Source organism: Micromys minutus (genome assembly GCF_963924665.1).
Source record: "Micromys minutus genome assembly, chromosome: 26".
Lineage (NCBI taxonomy): Eukaryota > Metazoa > Chordata > Mammalia > Rodentia > Muridae > Micromys > Micromys minutus.
In genome coordinates, this window is record NC_137961.1 from 2,044,603 (window position 1) to 2,062,749 (window position 18,147).

Here is an 18,147-nt window from a genome sequence, read left to right on the forward strand (position 1 = left end):
CTCTCATATTTTACTACTATGAAGCTACAAAGTCAAGGTCATGTGATACTGGCTTAAATGCAGGCATATTGTAATAATACTTACAATTCAGCAGAATAGAAATAAACCTTAAAACTATGATCAACTAATTTTTAACAATATTTTTCAGAAAATTCTAAGTATAGTTTTGTTTGTTTGGTTTCTGGTTTTTCTGTTATTATTATTTGTTTGTTTGTTTTAAACAAGTGTTTAAACAGCTGTGTGTTTCAACTGAAGAACATGGGCCTCGGTCATACAGCAAACTAAAAATTATCTCGAAATGAATCTATAATGGGACTGAAACTATGTCCACTTCCAGAAGGAATTATTGCAGAGAACTTTGAATCCTAGCATAGGTAAACGTTTTTATACACAACATCAAAAGCAAGATGCATTAAACCCTCACTAATGGGCTGGAGAGATGGCTCAGTGGTGAAGAGCACTTCCAGAGGTCCTGAGTTCAAATCCCAGCAACCACATGGTGGCCCACAACTAACTATAGAGGGATCTGGTGCCCTCTTCAGGCAGGCAGATGTATGAGCAGCAGTAAATAAATAAAATTTAAAAAACCCTCACTAATTAGAATTTTATCACAATTTAAAACTTCAATATTCAGAAATATCACAGAAAAAAATTAAAAGCCATGTATTCTAAAAATAGATTAAAACATTTATCTGGTATGAGTCATATCTATAATAAAAGCTTCTATTTCTCAATGATGATAAGGCAACCCAATTTTAAAAGAGGGAAATGTTTGCTAAATGCTTCATCAAGCAGACAAAAGAATGGCCGATAAACATGTGATAGATTGGCAGTATTAAAATCCATTTGTAAAATGATAATTAAAGGCAAAGAGATGCCACCATAGTCTACACTACTGAAATGACTATAGTAAAAGTTGTCGGTGTTAAGATTTGAGAACAGAGAGTAATCAATCTGCGGGGCTGGAACATGTGTGTGTAATGTGGCTCAGCAACTTTATACAAGGCTAAAGCTACGTCATACAAATAGTTCCTACCATTGCTCTATCTCCGGCCAAGTCAATGAAAATGAAATCTATACAAGGATCTGCACAGCGATATTTGGAGAGTCACTATTTATATAGATCCAAATGGGAAATAACCAGATGGCCCTTAGCTGCTCAGTGGAGGAAGAAGAGGAAGGTGTGGCCTCAGAAGAGCAAACAACTGAAGGTAGGAATAGGGAGACTGCAGATGTGTAGCTATAGCTGTGGAAGCCAAGCAGAAGCAGAAGCCACATCCTATTGCCCATGTCCCCATGTATCTGACATTTCTAGAAAAGGTGCAGCTTTAAGACAGAAACTGTAGAACAGAGACAGGTCAAAGCTGGTTTTGCTCCAGTGGGAAGGGTGCTGACTGCTTTTGGACACATGGGCTTTCTTAAAGTAATGAAAGTTTTCCAAAACTGGGGTACAGAGTGCTACATAATTACATATTTATTAAAATTAATCAAATTGTACATTTGCCACAAGTGGTATGTATATATTTATATTTAAAGAGGCAACAGTGTTTGCTTTGTTTAGGGTAACTAACTACACTACACTTGAAATAATGACCAAAGATATAAATATTTTTTAAAATTAATTGGCAAAGTCAAGCCTCTTTGTTAGAACAACAAAAAAAAACTTTGTATAATTTTTGGTTTTGTTTTAATTTTTTCACCTGCAATATTCATAGGTTTCCTGGGAATTTAAGCAAAGTCATCTGTTTTTCTTTTTTAGATGCATGATTACTTAATGTCAAAATATAATTTGATAATAAAATACACCTTCTGGAAACATCTACAAATGTTTTTCCCTCTAATAACTAGAATTATTTGAAATTATTACTGGGTAAATTATTTCATTTATTTATACTCATCAATAATTAAATTTCAAAGGAAATAAGATCCTAATTGTAAGTGGTCAGCTAATGTCTTGTTCTGGCTGCATTATACATCTTAAAAAGTTCAGTATTTTGCAGGGGAAAAAAAAGGCTCCATTTATGAAAAAGATTTCTTTTAATGCTAGGCAGGAAATAATGTAACAATTCGGAAGAAACAGTCACAGAAATTTCCGATTGAGAAGTGGGCAAATCCAGCAGAAGATAGAGGTGAAAATTAATGTACAATTCCACTTCTGTGCTTTCATAGCAGAAAGAAGTTACATAAAGTTAAACATCTACTTTTCAGTACTAAAGCAGGCAGGACAAGCTGGTAAGGACAGGTACTTTGGAGTACCCTGTCGGTGCTCAGGGTGGTTGTATATAAACGTGAAACTCACTACTCATAACCATTCTCCCAGCCACACTCCACTGTTGCTCTTCCCTGGCTCCATATTCTTCTCCAGGCTGAAAGTCCTCTACTGACTCCCTCCCCATTAACTTAAAACACAAACAAAACCACTGTGATTCATTCCTTTGTTGTCTTTGGGCTTCTCCTCCACTTACTGGGAAAGAATGTCATCACGGTCATGGTCATTCATGATTCAGATGTTCTTGGTCTTCTGGTGAGTGGGCCTGGTATACACAACCTTTCCTAACTTTCTTTAGTTAGAGTTCTCACATGAATTACCTCAGCCACCTCCTGGAGATAGAGCACATCTCTCCCTGCTTCCTGTTAGTGTGAAGGCACGGGTGTGCAGGAAGCTGAGGGTGGAAAGGTTCAATGTCTGCATTTTTCCACTCAGATTTTCCGCTATCTCCTTTTAGGTACTGGTGATATACTCCACGTCATCCCCACTCCAGGGGGGCTCCATGGAGCACAGCTTACTGTATCAATGCATAGCAGACCTTTTCAGGATTCCTCCACGTCTTTAAGCACATGAGTTTCATTCTTAAATTCAGCCTAATGTAAATCCTAGGTCAGATCTCAAACCTTTCCTGGGTGTAGCCCGGTGCTGTGTCCCTGTTTGCTGTGGGTTTTAGGGTTAGGTGGTGGTGATGAATCAGATACTGTAGGTGTGAATCAGTTACTCTAGAACCTTAAAATGCCTCAGTTTGGTAAAGCGGAATTCTGCTCTTTGCAAACTCAGCCCACTTGCGATCTCATTTGGCAAAGAGCAGCAGTAGCTGCGCAGGCTGCCTGGCTAGCCTCTTGGCGAGCTGCAGAACTAACCTCTTGGATGGAGCAGAGGACAAAGACACCCTTCTTTGTCCACGGTATACGGTGGGGAGTGAACTCAGGGCAGACTCAGGAAGCTTAAACCCTCAAACAGCGCTGCCAGCAAACACCCTCCGCAGACCAACAGTAGTTTCTATTTAACTGCCATTTTATTAACCGTAATAAAAACAATAACCATTTTATTAACCATCTTAAACGTCAAAGCATGAGACAGATGAATACTTTTATCTACAGGAAATGCGGTCTGAGATACAAAGGGATAAGGTCTAGTTCCAATTCTAAAATGTATTCACTTCATCTGGACAAATGGAAAGAGAAAATTTGCTGAAAGTCTTACTTTCTGATAATTCAAGAACACCCCCGCCCTAACCGCCCAGGAGGTGGGCACGGGCCGGACAGCCCTAGGAATTTTGTCTTATTGAGCCAATCTCATGTGGCTTAGGCTGACCTCAAACTTGCTGTGCACTTCAGGATGAAGATTTCAGATCTTCCAGATTATACGCTCTCTCCCTACCCCCACCTTTCTCTCCTGCCCATTCCTCCCTCCCTGGTCAAATGAGGAGTTGTTTTTATTTTAACACATTTATTGAGTCTACTCCAATTTGGAATTGCTCTGTGATCTCCACCCCCATCCCCAAAAGGGGAGGGGAGTCGGGGCAGATGCTCACGCGGTTCATTTTTGTCTCCTGAGCCCCGCCTGCTATTTCCTCTACTAGTAGCCCAGGCTGGACAACTCTTTGCAGAAGTTCCCTCCTAGCCCGAGGCAGAATGGTGCTTTAGCTGCAGGGATCTCTCCAGCGAGCCCAGCGTGGGTGCAGATCCAGCTTCCGGTGCCCTGTCCCTAGGTGCCGCCTTGTGGAGAGCTGTGCCAGCCGGAGACCAGGTGGAGTCAATGAAGCGCAGCCTGAGGAAGATTCTGAGCTCCGAGGAAAGGAAGGAGGTCCAGGGCGTTGTCTATCGCGGCGTAGGGGAAGATATGGACTGCTCCAAGGAATCCTTTAAGGTACCGGGGAATCTGTAGCGTGCCGGGGCATTGTGAAAGGTGGGGGGCTGGAAATGTCCTTGCGCGCAGTATGCTGCTACTTTTGCAAGTCCGGGAACATGGAAAAGGCAGGAGACAGCATCAGGGTACCCCGCACCTGTAACTGCTACCTGTGGTCCTCTGTTTTGCTTTCTCATTTGCATCTGTTCGTCTTGGCAGGGGGTGTGTTGGCCAGACAAGATGTTCCCTTTGAAGTACTTTGGATGTTTTACAGAGTTGGAATCCGGGACTGCATAAAGCCAGGATGACTTTGGAGTGCATGCAGTTCCTTTTCAACATTAAAGCAGCTTACCCTCCTCCCCCCACGTTTGAACTGAGGTAGAACTACGCGCAGCTGAGGATCTGGTAGTGAGATAGAGATCCAACTAGTGTATTGGGATGGAGAAGCACTTCTATCTAAAAGTGAAAAGAACTCAGCGAATGATGCCTATTGGAGACAAGGAGGCAAGACCGACAGGGAGCCCAACTGGGGACACAAAGGGGAGACCTAGTGAGGACCCGAGGTCCGCTGTGAAAGGGGCTTCTAATTCTCAATTCTCTGGATATCTAACCTATAAGAAAGTCGCAGTCACTACCAATTAGAAAGGCAGAGGTTGGCTATTGGACGCCTAGAAAATCATTAGCCTTCAGATAGTAAGAAGGGAAGGGCTCTCTAGAAATGTCAAGGTATTATCAGGTGTGAGTTTTCAATCCCCTCTGCCAGGGGGGATTCTTCACCAGGGACCATGTTAACAGACCCGCATACATTTGTTTAAGAGGAAAACAAAATGCTCGTGAAAACACAAATTTTCACAGAGCTTTCTTTCACTTACAAAAATATGAGTTTACAGAGAGCTCTTGCTTTGATTTGCACATGAAGTAAATTATTAGAACACTTTTCAATTCGGTACTCAGAAATTTACCTCTTTTTTGTTATTTTTGGGGTTTTTTTTTTGTTGTTGTTTGTTCTTTTTTTTAATTAAACAAACTCTTCACAGCATTCCATTATGTGGAACACATCACGATTTATTTAACTACTTATGTACTGATACACACTTGGGTCATTTTTGTCTGTTGGGTTTTCTGTTTTATTTAGCTTTGATAGCTTTGATGTTTCTAATCTATGTAAGTGTGTAAATGTGTTCTCAGTTTGTACGTGTGTTAGTAGCTTGGTCCTAACAGAGGCCAGAGGAATGGACAGCTTTAGTTTCGGCAGACATTATTCAGCTGGGTTCTGTGCAGAGACCACTGTAAATGTGAGTCAGAAGCACATTACCTCACATAAACTCATATACCTCCAGGTTCGACTCCCATCCCGCTTAAACTTGGCATATTAACCATGGCCCTTTGCTGTATAGGAAGAACCACATCATGAGTTAATTTCAGTACTAGGAAGCTATCGTTACAATTAATGTGGGACGGAAAGAAATTTTAAGATTTGAAAGAAATTTCTCATGTAAGTTCAGTTTTCTAGAGATTTGTGGAAGAATTTCTACTATCCAGTCCAAGTATTTTCTTCTAGTCTTTATTTCAGTATCTTTACTTTCATTGAGTAAGTCAATGAATTAACTCAAAATTAACTTTTTAAAAATACTGTGGCACTTGGGTCTGAAGGGCTTAATTTAGAATTAGTGTCCCTAAAAGTGATCTGGAACCTACTGTCTTGAATATAAGCACAGAACTCAGAATTCAAGAGCTTAGGGATTGTTCAAAACAGAAAAGCAATAAAGAGACTAAATGTATATGCTAATCCACCAGAGGGTTAACTATATAAATATTTATAAATAAAGACTTTATAAATATTTTAATATACATATATATTCAAAACATAAAGAAATAGTGAAACCACATTGCACCAACTCTAGCACTGGTATTAAGGCAAGTTTTTAGTGTGCTGTCCAGATCTGAAAATCTGCAGCCACGTCAAGCATTGGCTCAAATTGTTTTCAAAGATATAAGTAAATAAACATGTAAGTATAAAATATAATAAATAATATATAAAGATATAAATAAATAATAAATATTGATAACATAATATAAATAATATTAAAAATATAAAAGTAAATACACATATAAGTAAATACCATTACAAAAACCCTAGATTAAAGTATGCTACAAGGCAGTTTTATTTTACATAATAATTTATCTATGGCCTGGTGACATGTCAGGCTCTGCACAGAGAGTTTCACACCCTTTATGAGTCCATGTGATATGTCTGTAGGTTGTTCTATCACCTCGAAGTCAATAGTGTCCTCTAGACTTCAGAACCTGCTCCTTCCTCCAAAGAGTGTGGAGAGGTTATGTCATTACTTGTCACTGAGCACACTTGTAATTGCTCTTTGGGGCTCTGGTGATGGGCAGTTATTATCCAAAGAATGTCAAGTTCAAGTGCTAAAATGCTTTCAGATAGACTTAGGGGAGCACTTTCTTTGCAAAGGCAGGACATTAAGGGGAAAATGCCTTAACTCTCCAAGAATTTAAGTTCAATTATTGAACGTGTGTAGCCCTGAGAATGGCTGGCTGCTTCTGTCCCACCCAATAACTGCTAAGGGAACTTGGAATTGTTTCTGGTTAGAAAGTGGCACATTTTTGTCAGCAAAAAGGGGGCTTTATTTTAAGTTCTATTTTGTTACAAGAGAAGTAAAATCAAAGTTGTGAATTTAGAGATTTTAGTTTATTCTGTCCTCTTGTTTAGTGAATTAATCCTAATATGCTAAATTCATCTCTGCTTTATTTGATAGCTTTCTTCACTATAGTGAGAAGGGTTGTAGTTTCCTTTAAGATAACAAATCAGATTTTGAAAGCTATCTTCCATGAGAAAGGGGACCAGTTAGTCATAGGAGAATTCGAACAACTTCTTTGATCTCTGGGGGACTAATTCTGTGGTTTGAGGGAAAATAAATAGTCATTGCCTGCTGTCATGGTTTTGTGCAAAGCTACGGTGTTGTAAAGCGTTTTGGTTTGGGTCTGTGTGATGGAGAAGTTATTGAGGAAAATCTTTTTTTTTAATTGGTTAGTTTTTTTTTATTTACATTTCAAATGTCATCCCCCTTCCTGGTTTCCCCTCTGAAAACCCCCAGTCCCGTGCACCTCTTCTGCTTCTGTGAAGGTGCTCCTCCACCCGTCCACTCACTCCCACTGATTCATTCCCCTACACTAGGGCATCTAACTTACACAAGATCAAGGGCCTCTCCTCCCATTGATGCCGGACAATGCTCTGCTACATATGCAGCCGGGGCCCTGGGTTCACCGTGTGAGTTCAATGGTTGGTGTTTTAGTCCCTGGGAGCTCTGGGGAGTCTGGTTGGTGGATACTGTTGTTCTTCCCTTCAGCCCCTCAGTCCTTCCCCTAACTTCTCCATGGGGTCCCCTTGCTCAGTCTGCTGAGATGGTTGGCTTCAACCATCTTCATCTGTATCCTCAGGCTCTGGCACAGCCTTTCAGGGACAGCTGTACCAGGCTCCTGTCAGCAAACACTTCTTGGCATCAGCAATAGCGTCTAGGTTTGGAATCTCCATATGGGATGGATCCCAGTTAGGGCAGTCTCTGGATGGCTTTTCCTTCAGTCTCTGCTCCAATCTTTGTCCTTGCATTTCCTTTAGACAGGAGCAATTCTGGGTTAATATTTTAGCACCAAAGAAGAAGAAATGGGACAGTCAGAAGTTCAAGGTCAACCTTCGCCAGATAGCAAGTTTGAGGCCATCCCTGTGACACCTGAGACAAACAGGAATCATTATGTTCCTCTGTGTTCAGTGTGAAAGCTTCTTCCTTCCATTCCTCTCTAGAAAAAATTACCTATAGAATCACACCCAAGAAAGTGAGGCCAGACGTGTGTAGCAGACATTGAACACAGTGGGAGGAGTGAAAGAGGAGGAAAGGCCACAGGGTTTCTTGTCCATTTGAGCTTGAATACTGTCCTGGGAAGGTCCCCCTGTGTGAGGTGCAGTGACTGTGCGTTGGATCAGAAAGTGAAGCAGATAAAACCGAAAACCATTCGCAGGGTGGTGGCTCACACTTACAGTCTGAATACTGGAGAGATGGAAGAAGGGAGGTTTGGTGCCATCCTGAGCCACACAAGACTGAGGCAAGCCTGGGCTATCTGACAGCCTGTCTTAAAAACACAAAAGCAGCCAAGTAAATAAGAGCCTAGAAACTCTTACAGCATCATCTGAGGTCACAGTGTCAAGCCACCGCACTTCCCAGTCCTCCCGGCACGGTGGGTGTTACTCGGTGATGCAGCAGAGGAGGATTTGGTCCTGTGGTAGCATGGCTTCCAGGAAGCAGGATGTGCAGGGCTGCAGAGGGCTAGGTGGTAATACCTAGTCATTTTCTTCCAAATCCATAGTAATTCTAGATGCGACTGTGATCCAAAATCTCATCAAACATTCAGAGAGTAATTAAATACCTCTGTAATTACTGATTTTGAGACTTCTCCATTTCCTGTGTGTAAGGCAACTGTTTGCAACTTTCAAATAGCTGAATGGGAAAATTGCTTATTGCCATTATGAATATTAATTGAAAATTATTTAATTAATTTTGTCAGGACTTGCTTATTTCCAAGAGTAGGGCAGCTGTTTTAGATGCCTGAACAACTCCTCTAGTGGACACTGTTTCAGGAAGAGCCTGGCTTCAGTGTGTACGAGGAGGTTGGGTAGAGATCGACTGCAGGCAGCAGGAACAAAAGCAGATTTTAGATTCCTGGACACAGTAACTCTCACATTAAAGCACCTTCCCTTCTTGTTATTTTTGTCAAGTGTCTATTAACTGTACAAAACAAGGGCTTTCAGAGAACATTTCTACACACTCAGGCTTTGATTGTTTTCTGTCTTTTTCTTGATTCTCCTTGCTGTCCCTGAAATAAATACATTTCACCAGGCAAAGCAAAGGTCCCTGGTTTTAATAAATGATTTCTCAGAACACATTTTATAAAGGACCCTCAAAACTTTTCCTGAGGCCTTTACTTCCAGCACAGATGTAAGATAATGGCCAGAAAAACAAAACATATATTTAACGTATTTTATCAATGCCTAGCCATTTGCCTACTTTATGCCTATGTGGGCCATGTTCTTTAAGGAAGGTATTACTGTCAGTGTGACTGTTATGAATAGTAGTAAAGTGTAAGGCTGTCCGATGACTGATTTTATATCTTTACCTATTTCTCTAGGTGGACGTTGAAGGAGATATGTGTAGATTAGAAGACTTCATCAAGAACCGAAGGAAACTAAGCAAATACGAGGATGAAAATCTCTGTCCTTTGCACCATTCGGCAGCTGAAGGTCAAGTTGACCTGATGCGGTCGATCATCAATGGTTCTTCCTGTGAAGGTAGCTGAGTGTTGCCCTGAGGATGCCTATCTGCGTCATTCTCTTAGATTTGTGACCATCGGGAAATTTAGACGGAATAAAAAGAGTGTGTCTGGGGAGCTGAGCTAAATTTGAGTTCTACTTTAGGAGATTAGGTGAACAGCATGACCAGCCACACCAAAGAGGAATGACATCAGCGTGAGGGTGGGAGATTTGGTTACTCCGAGTTGGCATATCTTGGGCACATGCGCAATCAGATCTGGGAGGAGCGACCCACCCTCTAGGGCCTTTCCTAAGCAGTAGGTGAGACTGAGAAAATGGATGGACACAGTTTAGGAGAACAGAGATTCCTAGTAAGAAGTAGCTAAGGGGACTGACCGAAAGGGACTGATGGCAGATGTAGAGTGGAGAGGGCGAGAGAACGGCGAGACACAGCCAGGAGAGCAGTCACTGGGGTGAGAAGTTCGGTGGTCTGTGGCCACAAAGGCATCGAGCAGAAAGGAGGTCACAGGAAGGACCCTGCGCTAACGGGGAGACCAGTTAGGAAAGGTGCTCAAGATAAAAGGTGTTTCCGAGTTGTGTGCTGCTGAATGAAGCTGCCTAGTTGTCTGACGCTGAATAGAATTATTGTCTTGCTTAACCGAACAGGGGAGGGCTAAGATGCACATGCGTGCATAAGTGTGTGTGTGTGTGTGTGTGTGTGTGTGTATGTGTGTGTGTGCATGAGTGTGTGTGTGTGCATGAGTGTGTGTGTGTGTGTGTGCATGAGTGTGTGTGTGTGAGTATGTGTGTGTGTGTGCATGAGTGTGTGTGTGTTAAGCTGAGAATTAAGAACTTGGATGAAAAAAAAGAACTTGGATGAGCAAAAAGAGCAGTGAAAGGAATTTTTCAAAGAGAGCAAACAGGAATCATGGCTGCCTTATGGCTCACACTACCGTTCATGGCTCCCAAATGCGATTTGTGTGTGAGTACTTTCTCCTCAGACTCAGTAATAATATATTACCAATTTCACCTTATCACCGATGCAGGGCAATGCAGGGTGAAGGGCATTCTATTTCTATGCAGCAATCACAAGGCAAATAGCGCCACATGTTATGGGGGTATCTTTTGGGCATTTGCAAGCTTAAGTAGATATAAGAGTCACATGGAACCCAGTTATGATCTGTTACAATGTAATCTCAGCATAATATCACAGTTATGAAATTAGTATATAGATTAAAAGTATAGTAATGAGAGGATCTTTTTTATAATTAGTATTTTAAAAATTTAAACCAGTTTTTAAGATCTATAGGTCCTTTCACATGGTCTCAAATGGTGTCCATTGGGTAATCCTGGGGCTAAAACTACCTCCTATTTCTGTAGTCCACGGCAGTGTGCTTGGCTTTATAACTGAGTTTTGGACTGGGTAGCTATTCAGGAGGTATGAAGCAAATCCCCAACAAAATGTAATGCGTGTTTTGTTATTTCTTTAGTGCTGAATATAATGGATGATTGTGGGAACACCGCACTACACTGGGCTGCAGAAAAAAATCAAGTTGAAAGTGTGAAGTTCCTTCTCAGCCAAGGAGCAAATCCAAACCTCCGGAATAAGAACATGATGGCGCCCCTTCACATAGCTGTTCATGGCATGTACAATGAGCTGATCAAGGTGAGCCTGCTGCCCGTGGCTGTGATCCTGACCCTGAAGCAGGGCCAGAATCCACATCTGACTCACTCACTCTTTCAGAGTAGCTGACTCCAAGTGCCATGTCATGGCAAACAAAACATAACAATTACGCTTATTTCTCACCTAATGATGGTGGTGATGAGGAGGAGGATGCAGAGGAGTAATGGTCATGAGACAGAATAATAGGATTGAGATGGTGATGATGATGGTGGTGATGGTGATGGTGGTGATGATGATGGTGGTGATGATGATGGTGGTGATGATGGTGGTGATGATGATGGTGGTGATGATGGTGGTGACGATGGTGATGATGATGGTGATGATGATGGTGGTGGTGATGGTGGTGATGATGGTGATGATGGTGATGATGATGGTGGTGATGATGATGGTGGTGATGATGGTGGTGATGATGGTGATGATGATGGTGATGATGATGGTGGTGGTGATGGTGGTGATGATGGTGATGATGGTGGTGATGATGGTGGTGATGATGATGGTGGTGATGATGGTGGTGATGATGGTGATGATGGTGGTGATGATGGTGGTGATGATGGTGGTGGTGATGATGGTGGTGATGATGGTGATGATGATGGTGATGATGATGGTGGTGATGATGGTGATGATGATGGTGGTGATGATGGTGGTGGTGATGATGGTGATGATGATGGTGGTGATGATGGTGGTGGTGATGATGGTGATGATGATGGTGGTGATGATGGTGATGATGATGGTGGTGGTGATGATGGTGATGATGATGGTGGTGATGATGGTGATGATGATGATGGTGATGATGATGGTGGTGGTGATGATGGTGATGATGATGGTGGTGATGATGGAAAGTATATCTGCTTTCTTCAAAGAGGAATGGCGGTCACAGATGAATTGCGTTATAGAACAGTGATTCTCAGCCTGTGTGTCTCAACACCCCTGGGGCTACATATCAGATACTCCACATTCCAGATATTTATATTATATGTCACAACAGTAGCAACATTACAATTATGAAATAGCAGCACAATAATTGCCACCACAATGTAGGGAACTATATTAATGGGCCACAGCGTTGGTGAGGTTGAGAACCACTGTTCTAGAAGGTCTTCTTTAAGTTGGGCTTTCTGGAACTCAGCAATAGGTTTTTCTGTGGAAACACCACAGGAAATGATGATTAGTTAAGTGCTAACTCACCCCCAAGCCAACTGTCAACAATGACAATAGAGAGTTACCTTTGTCACAAGAAGTTAACTCTCAGCTGTTGGTACAGTCTGGATTCTAGCAGGTGGAGATACATGCAGTTCCTTTCATCTTGCCCTATATGCTTTGGGGTCTGAAGTCCACCTTAATTTTCATGGCATGACAATGTCATTACGTGTTGCTGTGCTCCTTCCTAGATAAGACAAGGTTATGTATATTTATCTGAACAAAATTGTACTTTTGAAGCCGTGCTGGTTATTGGAATGAAAGGGAACAAAGAATGAGGTGTTAGAATATGTCCATGGTAACAGGCTGTTTGCCCTCTTCCCAGTCTCTTTGCACACCGCCATATCATGCACCAGGCCAGGGCTTCTTCCATCTAGGCTGCTGGGTCATTAGTGCTTGCAGAGACAGCTCACTGGGGTCATACATTTCCCCAGGGAGTCCGGGTGTTTTCTCTGAAGGCTCTTTTCACTGATAAATGCTCATTAACTAATTTATTTTGACTTTCAAAGCCTGATTTGGGAATTTACAGGCAGGTAGTAGTTGGAAGAGCCACAGTTAATTGGAAAACTCTTTAGACACAAATAGAAGTTCAGAAGCAAACCCTGTAACTAATTTGCAAAATGAATGCATAATAGAAGCAAAAGTGGCTAGTTGTTCCGAGCAACACAAAAACCAAAGAGAAAGCTAGGGCATGAGAGAGTTGAATTGTGTGTGCCTTACGGTCTTTGTTTTACCAACAGTAACCATGTTATCAGTGTTCTTAAACACCGTGCCTCATGCAAACAGGAGGAAGAGGAGGAGGTTTGCTTATACCCAGCAGTTCTGTCCCATTCTTCCTCTCTGTGCATGCCCATGGTCTAGCCTCTGCCTACTCAACCTTTCCCAGGTCAGAAGGCGTTTTCTCTGTTGGATTTACCAGTTTTCCTCTAGAATGCCCACCATCATCTATAATCATAAAATTCAAAGAAACCGCAGTCATCTCTGAATCACCTCAAGATCTTATATACACAACAGTCTCCTGGACTGTTCCCCTAGGGGCTAGGGCATGACCTTATTTCTTGATGGTCTTTGTCCTTAGGGTGTCAGCTAGCTCATTTGCCTGAGCCTTTCCTTAGGTTTCCTGGATTCTTCTCAAAGGATCCTGGAAAGTCCCGTGGGGCTTCTGTACATGTCTGGTCATGACTGAATTGAAGTAGTCACAGAGTTCGGTTGCTTTCTCTGTGACCACTGCCATCTAGGATTTATCTCAGCCCTTTGAAAGCTTATGCTTACGACAGAACAAATACATGTTGCCAATCTGTAGTCTGCAGTTAGTTCTATGAGGTAAGGTGGGGGAGAATGCTTGTGAGAGACTCGATGGATTCTTCTGCATGTGAATCTGGATGTGAAAGATAGAGTCTGAAGGGGCCTGAAGTCTGTGGAGAGATCTTCATCTAATTTCTCTTCATCTGTACATAGTTGTCCTATTTGTCCTGATGCTCTAAACTTCCACTGGTCTCTCCTATAAACAGAACTCGCTAGGAGGCTAATTCAATCTACGGGGTGTCAGGTTGAAACACTGTTGGGAAGGGGCTCTGCTAGGAAGTTGTTGATTATTCTGAATAAGCAGAGAATTTCAGGAAACAGCCAGTTGGATAAACTTAACAAACAAACAACAGTAACAAACCCAAGTCAACTGCTGCAGCAATAGTGTGGGTTTGTAATCCAGCTGCACAGAGGCTGACAGAAAGGATCATACATTCAAGTCTTTCCTGCACTACATTACAAAACAAAGGCAATTCTGGGCAATGAGACCCTGTATCACCATTGACAATAAATCAACAAATAATGAAGAAGAAATGGCTCAGTGGTTGTGTGCATGCCCAACAAGCATGAGACACTAGGTCCAGCTACCAGTACCGAAAAGGAAAGACTCCTGTTGACACAGTGCTACACTGCTGTGTCGTCATGTCATTCCAGTGCTAATGCCCGGAGAAGGGGCCAGTCCTCTACTTGGTTTGGGGTGTCTGATACAACTTAATATCCCTCTGTACCACTGTAGTCTCATGTCGCCTTGGTAAGATCAGATTCCGTTCGATTCCCAGGAATAAGTGTCAGTCTGTGCTGGCTGCACAGTGCCATACAGACGGAGTGGTCAATGGGCCCGATCAGATCAAGAGTGTTGCTCATCCTTTTCTCTCAAAGGGGAGACAATGCTACTTGTAAAGTTGAGACACTCAAAGCAAGGAATGATGTGAAAATTCACTATTCCACCCAATGTGAAGTAGCGTGGGGGATGGGGGAGGGTAGCCTGATCTCAACACTCACAAAAGGTACAGATTGTTAACTTTTATGTGAGACTTAGCCCTGGTTGATGGACTTGGCCAGTAATGAGCTGGTAGTTACTGGTGAGGGAGTAGTGGATCTAACTTAGATTTCATGAGAATGGTTAATTGACATTTAATTAGAATATGAATTTTTTTCTTCAATTCTAAACCAGGTTTGAGATAATTTATACTGAAGGCAGGTCTACACAAAGCCAGTTTTTCTGCTAAAGAGAGTAGGGTTCTCACTGGTGTTTCTTATGAGGTCTGCATTCTGCTTACCTGTAGGGAGAAAGAAGTCATTTCCCCTTCCTCTCTTTCTCAACCCACATATCAGGGGTGTCTCCACACATTTATTTCTAGAGACATCAGCTAATGTAAATCCTTGAGAGTACTGTCCTTTAGGGAAATTATTATTTACCATTATGATCCTATTTCCAAAATACAATTCAAAGTTTTACTAATTGTTGGCATGAAAACCATTCATTTATTTGCTAGCTACTTATGGCAGAGGAACTGGAAAAGATGAGTGAGAAGTGGTGTTTTGCAGCCACGTTTCCTGGGAGGCATGTTGCTATTTGAAAGTCAGTAGATCAGCTTTTTAAGAATGATTTCTTTGTTTTGTGCAGGTCTTGACTGAGCACAAGGCCACTAACATCAATTTGGAAGGAGAGAATGGGAACACGGCTTTGATGTCCACGTGTGCCAAGGACAACAGTGAAGCCTTGCAGATTTTGGTTTGTAAATCCCTCACAGTCCCTTGCTTTCTTTCTGTGAATTGGACACAAATAGTTATTTAAGCAATTCATAGTGCTTCCATAGCAAAGTGGGAAATACAGAGAACAGGCTGAAAGAACATACATGGATATACGTCTAGGATCCCATGTGGACCCTAGATTGTGTACAGAAGACTAGAAGTGAGCATGAAAAAAAGACACAAGAAAAATTAAGGTAAAAAAATTTGGGCAGGGATGAGGATGAGTCAGGCACTTGGGCTAGAGTACAAAATCAAATATCACATCCTGAATGACAACAAAGCCATTAGATCCCGAGCTGGAGAGATGGCTCAGTGGCTAAGAGCACTCACTGTTCCTCCAGAGGTCCCAGGTTTGGCTCCCACACTCACATGGTAGATTACACTCATCTGTATCCCCTGGAGATCTAATGCCCACCTCTGGTCTCTGTGTGCACCAGGCACTCACAGGGTTCACAGATATGCGTGCAGAGAAATCCATACACATAAAATCTAATAAAATACAATGAAATCATTTGATTCTGAGCTTCCAAGTGGCCAAAGATAAAAAAATAAACATGGACAGAAGTGCTTCATTTTCATTCCCAAGATTGGTACTGTTATAGTTTCCCCAAGGGGAGTCCTGCATTGCCTAGTTGTCCTAAGTCACAGGTCTGAAGTGAGAAAGCAGCCATTTCTGTGGAGAGTCACCCAGGTGTGACACACCAAGAAACTAGAGGTCCCTGTCTCAGGGATGGCTTCTGTTCTTGGTAGTGAGGGCTCTTCTGCAATTTCATCGAATAGCTCTTTTGCAAATGTTTCTGGGCTGCTTGCCTACTCTTCAGAAATAAAAATGTATGTGAAACTTTCCTGATAGTTATATATGCAAATATGTATGAATATTTTGCTTTTATGTGAATATTTGTCATTAACAGTTTAGAACAATAAAACACTGCAGGAAGTGAAGGAATGTCAGACTATTCCAAACTGGGAAATTTTAATATGGTAGGTCAAGTGCCTCAAGACTTCTCTATAAGCAATGGCATCTACAATTTTCTTATTTATCACACTTGCCATAAGCAGTTATTGTAAAACTGAAAATGTGTATATGACTCAAATAGCCTAGTTTTAACACTAAGTGTTTCAAATGAAATTGAAAAAGCTGTGTTGATTTTGTTGGGGGATTGAGGTAGATTCTTTTTGAATCATGGAATATCTTCATCTTTATAAGATGTGGTGTTCCCATTGTCTTAGCTCAGTTCTGAAGTTACGTCTTTCCTAGACTGCATGTTTTCTGTATGTTTTCCCATGTGTTCAGGGGTGTGGGATGGCCTGCTAGAGACACAGAAATTCTGGTCCACGTTGCTCAGTTAATTTATGTTACCAATCTTCTCTACTTTTTCTCCAGCTAGAGAAAGGAGCTAAGCTGTGTAAATCAAATAAATGGGGGGACTTCCCTGTGCACCAGGCAGCGTTTTCAGGTGCCAAAAGGTGCATGGAAATAATCTTAGCATACGGTAGGTTGATGCTTTTTATGTTGTACTTAAGAAATTAGCTTTCATTTGAAAAGTGATAGAATTTATACATGGGCCTTTGTGTCACTCCACATATCCTTTCCCTTTACAAGACCATTTATCTGAGCCTCAAACGGCGCTTTCTTCTAAAGGTGAGAAGGCCGGTTACAGCAGGGAGTCTCACATCAACTTTGTGAATCATAAGAAAGCCAGCCCTCTCCACCTCGCCGTGCAGAGCGGCGACCTGGATATGATTAAGATGTGCCTGGACAACGGTGCACACATCGATATGATGGAGGTAAGACACTCCATCTGTGCGGCCTCTGAGGTGACAGTTTCCGCACACTGCTTCTCCTTTACAGTCTGGTCAGACCAGAAATGCACACAGAGCAGAGGAATGTTGTTCCCCTGTCCACAGGCAGGACAATATTCTCTAAACGTAGACATTTCAGTATTGCAGAGCACGTGACAAAGTACCCCGCCCCACTGCCGCGAGCTGTGGTAAGGCCCAATCGAAAAGATAACGGTGTTCATATCACCAGCCAGCACACTCAAGCTCAATTATGAACGTCTTTGGTGGTAGTTTCAGTCTAAGACTTGCGTGTTTTCGCTAGGGCTCACCTGATTTACTTCTAGGCATAGGTATATAGGAGTTTAGACTGAGCCTGGGTCCTGACCTAATGAGAAGCAAAGGCTTCTGGAAGATTTTCCTATAGTGGTCGAGGTCAGCCACCGTAAAGGTGTTTCCTTTCAGAAGAAAGCAGGGATTGCTTATTGGTTATTGATCCCACGAAGCTTCTTCCCATTGCTTCCAAATTCTTTGAGATAGAAATGACCTTGCTCATATGAAGTCATTTCATCCAGCCGCTTCAGTACTGAGATTCGTGCTCACTGAGCAAAGAATGGTATTTAAATGCTAGTGATTAAAGTGTCTGCTGAGGGGTTGCTTGCCAGGGAGGACCCTTGCTGGGTGTGTCTTTGAGTAGACAAACATCTTTGACATCCCTAGACCTGGGAAGAACAAGGTCACTGCTAAATTTAGATGCGATAAATCCTTAACTTTGAGATTTAAGCACTAATGCCGACATCCACACTCTTTGTAGAACGCCAAATGCATGGCCCTCCATTTTGCTGCAACCCAGGGAGCCACTGACATTGTCAAGCTGATGATTTCATCGTACACTGGAAGCAGTGATATTGTGAATGCCGTTGATGGCAACCAGGAGACCCTGCTTCACAGGTAAGTGGCTTACATGCTAAGTGTACCCCAAAA

The 18,147-nt window shown here is 42.1% G+C and overlaps 1 protein-coding gene across 1 annotated transcript in view; it reads left to right on the forward strand.

Annotated features, from left to right (window-relative positions):
* Positions 1-4,030: 4,030 nt before the first annotated feature.
* The window catches only part of TRPA1 (transient receptor potential cation channel subfamily A member 1), a gene marked incomplete at both ends in the record, with an annotated part of 40,866 nt that continues 26,749 nt past the window's right edge, over positions 4,031-18,147 (forward strand). The window contains 7 exons of the mRNA XM_080938488.1: positions 4,031-4,141; positions 9,323-9,482; positions 10,934-11,109; positions 15,257-15,364; positions 16,769-16,877; positions 17,027-17,172; positions 17,978-18,114. Of these exons, the coding sequence (XP_080794614.1) occupies positions 4,031-4,141; positions 9,323-9,482; positions 10,934-11,109; positions 15,257-15,364; positions 16,769-16,877; positions 17,027-17,172; positions 17,978-18,114 (947 nt within the window). The remainder of the gene's footprint in view (positions 4,142-9,322; positions 9,483-10,933; positions 11,110-15,256; positions 15,365-16,768; positions 16,878-17,026; positions 17,173-17,977; positions 18,115-18,147) is intronic.